Below are 8,916 nucleotides of genomic sequence, written 5' to 3' on the forward strand. Positions count from 1 at the left end.
GGTATTTAAGACTAGTTTCTTGAAGGAGCAGTAAGGAGCCTGTTGCACCTGTTAAAGGTGATCCCACATTGCCAAGGAAGGACTTACTTTGCAAGTAGCACTATGTGTGCAGGAGAAGAATGGCAAGAGCCCTGTAATCTGGTAGTGCTTGGCAATTAGGGGAGCATCAGCCTGCAGAAGCCTTCATACTGACTGTAAGCAAATTAATCTGTAATAAAGGCAGTAAATCGAATAAACCATGCAAAGGTTAATACTCTTCTGGTAAGATCTTTTCTCCGAAAGAGTATAACTGGAGGTAAACACAAATACTTTAGTGTTTGCTACAAATACTGTCTCTGATGTATCTGAAATAGAACAAAGTCTGCTAGCAGTTTAACTGTGGATAGTAAAAAAACAAACAAACAAAAAACAAAACCCAAAAAACTGCTACCTTACAAACTACTACTGGGAGTAGCTTGGATTTTAAGCATACAAGAATATTAAACTTCCATTTGACTGTTTTCCTAGTAACGACAGGTTTAGAAACTGGTTGGTTGGACGCTGGATTGTTACTTGCTCAGCTGCTTTGAAATGTTACAGTGTTTACTGTTGCTTAAATTTGCTACCTGGAATACCACTACTAGGCTAGTACCAAATGAAGATGAAATTAAGATTTAAAAGTAAATGGATCAGAAAGAGGATGCCTGAACAATTTGGAGCTTTCTCCATAGGAGGCTATAGCAAAAGGCTTAGAGGCTGGCACTGCAGATTTCTTGCTCAGTTTGTACACAGCTGAATTAACTCCTGCTCTTTGCATGTGAACTTGGCCAGAAGGAACATTAATGATATTAGAAATATTTGCAAGACTGTAAATCAGTGATTCATTTTACTTTATTTTTTGTGCTTCTCAAACAAGATTTTTCCAGAAATATTTGCTACATGTTTTTCCCTGTTTTCCAAGAACCTGCGAAACATGGGTGGACTGCCATCTGGTAAGCTAGCAGCGTACCAGCCTTCCCAGGGCATCTGTGCATGGAACCCAGACTGTGTTGTATTGTTACAGAGTGTGATTTTCAGTTCATAGCTTAACAGTAACTACCCAAGTGATGCACTTTGGTACATGTGGGCTGCAGTCAAAACCTTCCTCAGTATAATATTTCTTCCCTTCCTTTCCTTCCGTGTTCCATCTACTGAAAAACAAACCAACCCCCAACAAAACAAACTCTTCATTCAGTTCCAATATATGGAAGTAGTGAGCCCCCAAAACCAGAGCTTGCATTTGGGCGTAGCAATACCAAACCACCTATTGCTGCCAGGGTGTGAAGCTTCCATAGCAGTAGCATATATACTTGCCTATGGGTAGCTTTCTGGTATTGCCTTTCTGCTCTAAGACAAGGTTACATAATTAAACTCTTAACCCCTTGCTGAGTTTTACAGGAGCTTGAATCCCTTGAAAAATCTACAGGCATGTTCTCAAGCTGCAATTGGCCCACCACACAAACTACAGAAGGCTTTTGATGGAAATCAGCATATCAAAACCAAGGTAAGGTGAGGGAGAGGAGATAAACAAAAGTCCTTTCACCCCAGCATTGATTTAAGCCATTACTGGTGCCTTGGAAGTTTCACTACTAGCAAGTCTATGTAGCAAGACAGAGATCACTAGTGGAAGCAACTCTTGTAATTAGAGAGCAAAGTGAAAGACAACTTCTCTCACCCCAGGCAGAAGGCTGGGACTCCAGTGTATAATATTCTGCCCGCTGTGAAACCCCAGGTTTGTCTGGTGAGGAAATTAGAACAGATGTGAAATCATGTACTCTTGAGTTCCTTGGGATGGGTGGCTACACACCTGACATCAGGACTGCCCCTAACTGGAAGCTGGAGCTGCAGTGGGTTAGTGCTGCCCAAGCATGTGTCAGACTTCTTAAGGCTGCTGGCAAACAGTAAAGTGCTCGCACTGGAAAAAACAACATAGCTTAGAAGGGTCAAGTCAATGCAGAGCTCTGGTGCAAATTTATCTTCTGACACAGCCAGAAAAATCATTCAAGGATATAATCAAAGGCATTAATTTTTACAGTTCTCTTTGGTTAAGGCAAGGGCTGGCAGCCTCTCAAGTCCTCTCAGTTCAGAAGTTCATGTTAAAGAATCAGCTGCCATGTTCAAAAGGAACCTGTGCTACCAACAGCAACATCAATCTCTGAAAATACTTACAAGCCAAACTGCAAGGTAGAGATAGCAGAGAGGTGGCTTGAGGCCACATAGCGCACTTTCATCAACTGAACAAAAGGAAATCAAACAGCCTCAGAAGAACGATGACTTCCAAGTTCTTTCCGAAATCCGTCTTCAACACAAGCACTGGTTCTTCTCCACGCTTGGACTGGTAACGACTGGCCTGGAATCCAGATAGATGCTGTTCGGAGGGCTGTCTCCATGAAGCTGTAAGGTATTTCGGGCTATGAGCTCCTTAGCCATTAACGTGAACACTTCTTCTATGTTTTGAGCTTCTTTTGCTGATGTCTCCAGGACAGCTAAGAGCCCGTGCTTCTCTGCCAATGTGCAGGCATCTTCAAACAGGACTTGGCGCTTGTTCAGTGAATCAGATTTGTTCCCTTAAGAGAAGTCAAACAGATAATCCAGTAATTTAATCTCTCAAAGATTCATCTTTAAATGCAATACATTAATTCAATGCTGTTAAATAACAGGATTATGTTGGGAATAAGAATTACTAGAAAAACAAGATGTGAGCACATCAGAGCCGCAAACATAGGACGTGGATCAAAACTGCAGCTAATCATATGATGCTATCAAATGAGTTTAAACAAAAACCAAAGACCTGTGTTCATCTAATTATTTGCTGTAGGTAGTGGTGCCAGAGAATTGCTTGGAAGCAACTGTTTGTGCCTATTCACTAGTGGTTTTAACCATTAAGTAGCATTTAAGTTAAATATTAAAAAAAAAAAATCTTAGAAATCCTGTAGCTATAGTGGCTGAACACATTAAACCAAAGCCATGTTGCATAAGGGTTTATTCTGCCTTCAGTGGAAGCCACATATGTTATGCTATTGTCAAGCTACTTTGACACATCTCCAAGTGGATGGTCAGCTCTGAAGATCTACAACATTGTTAGTCTAAAGCAGAACTCCTCAAAAACAACCCCACCAAAATGCAGGAAGAACCCATTCAACTGTTAATCAGATTTTAAAATAACCTGTTTATACAAGTTAGTACTTTTTAGATGGTGTCAAAGGCAAGCATTCACACCAGCTACCTTAATGCTTAAAATGTATACTTAAGTTTCTGCACATATAAACTTTTACTCAAAGCAGTTTAGTCAAAATCTGCCAGAAATCATGAAACGTCTCAGATAAAATACCTTTGTATATTTAACAAGTTGCAACAGATGTGGAATTATCATTAGTTCTGGTACATGCAGCACCTGGCTGAAGTCTACATTCATAGATTTAAGACAACCTTTTGTCAAATTCAGATCTTGAATTTGAAGCATATATAAGCCAACTTCCCTCCCATTAAATGCCTTCCCATTTTTCTAAAAGGAAAAACAAACCACAACAAAAAAACCAAACCACAAACAACAGCAAAAAAAACCCCACCCTGAAACAAGCCTCACAAAAGAACAGCCCCCCCCCAAACAACAGCTTCTTGAGGGTTATTTGGCTTCTTAAAAAGAGCCTCCCCCTCCCCGTTCCCTTCTTCAGTTCCAGATGGGCAAGTTAGACTTCCTAAACTTAACCTCATACTGGAAAGGTGTATAACATGATTACATGTAATTAAATGCACAAAGATTTCCTGCCAAAGTAAGTAAAGTAACCAACACCAGCTTTGGAAGAAAGCACCAAGCTGGATCCTTGACAAAAACCTTTATTTTTACCAATTTCAGAACCTATTTCTTGAAAAACAAAGGAACTACAACAAACCAACCCCCGCCACACACACAGGTAGGTCTTGTTCTTTAGATTCATTAGAAAAATGAAAAAAAGCCCTACCAAAGCAATTTTTTTTCCCCTCCTTACTCATTCCAAGCACTGCAGTTACATACAGGTCACAATTTGTTGTTTGTTTCTTCAGAGGAAGAACAAGAAGAACCACCACAGTAGAAGTAAGTAATTTGCTAAGGGCGCAAGCAGAAGCGTAAGTGCTGTGTCTGCTGTGCTGTGGGGATCAACGCTGCCTTTCCTCAAGAGCCAGTTTGGGCTTCTGCAGCTGCATGTGTTGCTCTCAGCACAGTGCCACAGGGGAACAGGCAGAAGCAGTGGAATGTAAATAAAGAAAAGGCTCTGTCATTTTACTACATCACTTCTCTCATTTGCAGCTTCTTCCTCAGGGGAAGGAAGAGCAATAACTACCTGGAACACAAGGGGAAGGAACCACACTACTCCCATCAACTCCATTTTCAGCAATTTCTACCCATTCCTTTCCTCAAGAGACAATTTTTCCTGAATACTAATGGAATAAAGGAGGAGGAATGCAAGCAGACTACTTCATGCTCTCATAAGCCATGTCCCCATCTACTGTCTTACCTGATGGGAGTCCCATTACAGAGCACGGCGCACGCATATCAAAAGAACAGACAGGAAAGATGAGAACAAGGAGTTGTGTTGCTCTGTGAATTCCCCTTCGTCTTGAATTATTAAGCCGCTAAATTCCTGCACAACAGGAGTATAGGGCCAGACTTACTGCAATTCTAACCTCAAAAAGGTTGTCCCTGCTCACTAGACTAGTAGCATGTTTGTTGCATCATTCCAGCAGGAAAGGAAGAAGTGAAAAGGTTTCACTGACTGCAACAGGCTTGGTCATTTGAGGACAAGATTGCGATTCCCTGAGTTTTAAGCTTAGGTCAAATTGATACAATTCTGATCTATTTTATTTGCAACTGCATTCTTCTTAAATGCATAGTTTATAGATGCTTTAAATAGCGCTGAGGGGGAAGTGGGGAGGGGTTGATACATGTTTTAAGAAAAGCTATGCAATATAATATTTAAAATCAGATTCCTACCAATTAACATAATGACCAAGTTTGCAGCACCATACTTTTCAATTTCATGAATCCAGTGAGGAATGGATTCAAATGTGGACCTCCTAGTAAGGTCATAGGCAAGGATGGCCCCGTGGGCACTCCTATAATAAGACTGGGTTATTGTCCGGAAGCGTTCCTGGCCGGCTGTGTCCCACACTTGGATCTGCAAGAGAAAGTATAGAAGTTAAGACTGGAAGATACCGCTTTCTAGGTGTTTGCTATCAGCATCTACACTTTTGAAACCCCATATCTAGAAGGCAGCTAGACCTGTCCCAGCTCACTCCATTCCACTGCAGCGTGGCTTTGCCCTCTCTGCATCTGAAGAGACATCTACATGCCTGTAAAGACAACATAAACAGACCAAAGAGAAAGCCGCAATGCTAAACCTAGCTTTGCAAACAAGCCAAGAAACCAGTTCCAACAACTGCACTAAAAGATATAGGGCATTATAGCCTTTTAATAGGAAAGGAAAAAGAGCCAAGAAGCCCTGAGGCAGGGCTGGGCAAAGCAGAGCTATGTAAAGGGCAGGTATCTGAACTTTCATTAGCACATGGAGGGAAGTTCTAGGTAACAATTTCCTCTTATGTACATCCTGCAAGTCTTCATCTTCCCTCAGATCAAGCCTGCATCGCCTTTGCAAACTACGAGGTTTGCCTCCAGCTCAAACCTCTTCTAAAAGAGGGGAGAGACCGCCTCTTCAAACCAGAGCCACCTTGCGAAGAATTCTCTGCAGGTGAAGCCTGAGAGGCTTCAGAGGTAGATCCAGAGAATCCACGAGGGCAACCATATGCCCAGTTAGGGCGACTGCATCCCCCAGGGCATCCTCCCGAGGGAAAGCTCCCCTCAACAACACCCCTGAGAAAAGGGCGGCCAGCTTTGCCTCCAGCAGGACCGAACAGCAGCCACTGCGCATCCCATCGCTGTCCCTGCCCAAGGACGGGGACACGGGGAGCAGGTGTCACCCCTGCGCGGCCCGGGCTCGCTCCGGCCACAGACCTTCACTTTCTTGCCGTCGATGTCCATGGAGCGCACAGTGAAGTCGACGCCGATGGTGTTCTGCTGCTTCTCGTTGTACTGCCCCGTCTTGAAGCGGTGCACCACGCAGGTCTTCCCCACGTTGGAGTCCCCGATCAGGATGATTTTAAAGAGGTAGTCGAAGGCATCGTCCGTGCTGGAGCTGGCGAAAGGCATCGCGGCTCCCGGGCGGGCCTACAGCGGTGAGGAGGAGAAAGAGGAGCTGCCTCGGCCCAGCTCCTGGCAGCCGAGAGCCCGGGGAAGGAGCCCCTGTCCCGGCCAGCCGCCCGCTCACCTGTTGGCGCTCACCTGCCGGGACAGGTAGCGCCCACTTTGTACCCGCCCCGGCCCGCTCGGGGCCGGTGGGAAATGTAGTTCCTCGTCCTTCTCCTCCTCCTTTTCCCCGTCCTCAGCTGGGGGAGCGGTGCCGGCGCCGCTCCATCGCTCTCCGCCCCCTGCGAGCGGCGAGGGGCGCAAGCGGCCCCGTGGCGCCCGGGGGCAGAGCCGGCGGGCCCTCCCCGGCGGCGGCGGGGGGCGGACTACAGCTCCCGCCGGCCCCTCCCGCCGGAAGAGCCGCCTCCCTCGGACTTCCTGAGGGCCGTGCTGGCCGCCGGGCCCGGTACGCGGGGGCGGGTGGTTTCCCCTGGGGCGGGGAACGCGGGGCGGTGGTTCAATGGCCGCGGTGCGCTAGGGGTTGTGGCGGAGCCGGTGCAGGTCCCGCCGCTGCCGTCCCGGCTCTTCTCCCCCTCTCCCCACCCCGCCCTGCTGAGGACGTGGCCGCTGGGCCACCTGCGCAGAGACCCGGGCGGGGGTTCACTGAGGTTCGCGTCCTCATCGTCTGCCTCGGCGCTTCGGCGGGGGAGCCGGCCCGACCGGCCCGGTGGGACGGGACGGGACGGGAAGGGAAAGGAAAGGACGGGGCGGGGCTGCGTGCGGAGCCGGCGCCGCCGCCGCCTCAGGTGAGCCGTGCCCGGCGGGCCTAGGCCGGGCCCTTTCCGCTGGAGCGGGGTTACCGCGGGGGATGGGGGGCGGCCTGTCCGGCTGTCGCCTCCGCAGCGGGCGGGACCGTGCTGGGGTGGACGCGGGGCTCGGAGCGTCCCTTTTCCTCCCGACCGGCGTCCAGCCGGGTCCCCGGGTGACGGGCCGTGCGCTGGTGGTGGCTGCGAACGGCGTTGTGTGGGTTCGTGCCTCCTGTGTCTGCTTGGGAGCACGGCATAAAACTGTGGGTTTAATTTTTTGTATATTTTTTTTCGTTTGTTTGCCGAGGAACGATAATTCTGGTCTTTCCTCCCGGCTTTGGCAGGCGGCAGGGTGGTGTGAAGGAGGTTTGTTTTGAACTTAAGGTGTCTTATTTTGGCCTGAAGTGAAGGGATAAGGGAGAATGCAGAAAACTTAACAAAAGCCTATTCAAAATACCGGTTAGCTGGAGGTAAATATTGCTAAACAAACAGGCAAGGCAGCTTAATACCCTAAAAAGCAGTCCTCTTCCTTTCTTAAAGGCTCGTGCTTCGTAGCCTTGAGTTCTGTGGTTTATCCTCCCTCCTAATTTTTGATCCACTACAAATTTTATGTGGCATTGTCAGAATAATTAGAAGACTAATTTGTAAGGGTGAACTCCTAGTTATATCCTCTTCTAGTCTAGGGAGAAAGGACAGGATAAAGAAAGGAAAAAAAAAGGGAAAACAAAATCTTTCGTATTCATCTCTACACTGTAAATAAGTGAAAAGTATTGTCCTGGGTCAGAAGGTCTTCTTCTAGAAAGCTAGCTGAGACTGAAAAGCTCTGAGGAATAGATAACTTCAACAGTAAATGCCATGAAAAAACAGGTGACTTTAAGGTCAAACCCAGGAATTAGCCTTAAAAAGACTTGGTATCTTGGGCAAACAAGATCTGTGTTTGCATATGTTGACATGAAACAAGTAGTAAATCTCGTGCTTCAGGCTGTGAACTGATTACCCAAGGAAGGAACTTTTCCCACAGCATTGCACAAGAGTCAGTGTTTTGCTTTCCTGGGGAGAGCTCTGTTATCTGCTTTTGCCTGGTGGGAGGGGAGGGAGGGGCAGGCAAGGAGAGCGAGCTCTTGTGTTTGACTAACATATTGTATGGTTCGCAGGCCTGTAAGGACAATGGTGCTGTGAAACTGGAGTGCCTTGGATTCCTTTTTCATGCACTTTCTGTGGGGGACAGCCCTGAGCAGTTTTTCTGCTGCCTGGAAGGGAGTAGCACCATGCGATACTTGTGTGCATGCTGAGTTTTCATTCACTGATGCTGAGAAATGTCCTGGGACCTTAGGTGGTGGTAATATCAAGACTGCTTGTGAAGTTGCCCCTTCCAGGGCTAGCCTCGCCTTCCCACAGCTCCAGCTGGAGGTGAAGCCAAGCAGTCTAGAAGTGCTTCCTCACGAGAAGGTGCTGGCATACCTAGGTGGTCTGTGCTGGCTGGAGGAACAGGAAGGTGTCTCAGCTGCACCCGGGCTGTGCAGATGCAGATGGTATCAGATCTTGCATAGACCTGCTATGTTTGTCCTGGATGAGAACAGAGGCGTTCAGGTTCGGTGTGGGATAAACGTGACTCCTGTGTCTCAAAGGTGTAATAGCTAGATCTGTATTAGTCGGAGGATCTCTCTGCCATACACTGGGGGTCAGATGTGACCTCAGGTTTTGTGATGGTTAATGCATCCAGTAGTAGCTGGTATCTGTTTGCAGGTCAGGCATGCATCATTGTTGAGAGCACAGGAAAGCAAGGCTTCTTACAGTGAAAGCTGTCTTGGTGAAACCTTTAGAAGTTATTACAAGAAGGAGCAGAAAGTCTCTGAGAAATATAGGGTTTTTAGCAGCAGAAATTCGGATAAGAGAATCTGGGCAGCAACTTCTGATTTCTCCAAGTGAGGT

General features: G+C 47.1%; 1 protein-coding gene across 1 annotated transcript; it reads right to left on the minus strand.

The window, feature by feature from the left end:
• Nucleotides 1-851: 851 nt before the first annotated feature.
• Nucleotides 852-6,540, minus strand: RAB19 (RAB19, member RAS oncogene family). The gene is made up of 4 exons (XM_080363452.1): nucleotides 6,321-6,540; nucleotides 6,008-6,220; nucleotides 4,991-5,174; nucleotides 852-2,585 (listed from the first exon to the last, which is right to left on the minus strand). The coding sequence occupies exons 2-4, from the start codon at nucleotides 6,200-6,202 to the stop codon at nucleotides 2,320-2,322; spliced, it is 645 nt and encodes a 214-aa protein (XP_080219578.1). The 5' UTR covers nucleotides 6,203-6,220; nucleotides 6,321-6,540; the 3' UTR covers nucleotides 852-2,319.
• Between the last annotated feature and the right edge of the window lie 2,376 nt (nucleotides 6,541-8,916).

The sequence above is a fragment of the Nesoenas mayeri genome (assembly GCF_963082525.1).
Source record: "Nesoenas mayeri genome assembly, chromosome: 1".
Lineage (NCBI taxonomy): Eukaryota > Metazoa > Chordata > Aves > Columbiformes > Columbidae > Nesoenas > Nesoenas mayeri.

Coding starts and splice junctions, on each gene's coding strand:
- RAB19 (XM_080363452.1), bottom strand. CDS start 6,202: ATGCCTTTCGCCAGCTCCAGCACGGACGATGCCTTCGACTACCTCTTT. Junction 5,175..6,007: donor TCGACGGCAAGAAAGTGAAG/GTCTGTGGCCGG, acceptor TTTCTCTTGCAG/ATCCAAGTGTGGGACACAGC. Junction 2,586..4,990: donor CTTGGTCATTATGTTAATTG/GTAGGAATCTGA, acceptor ACTTCTCTTAAG/GGAACAAATCTGATTCACTG.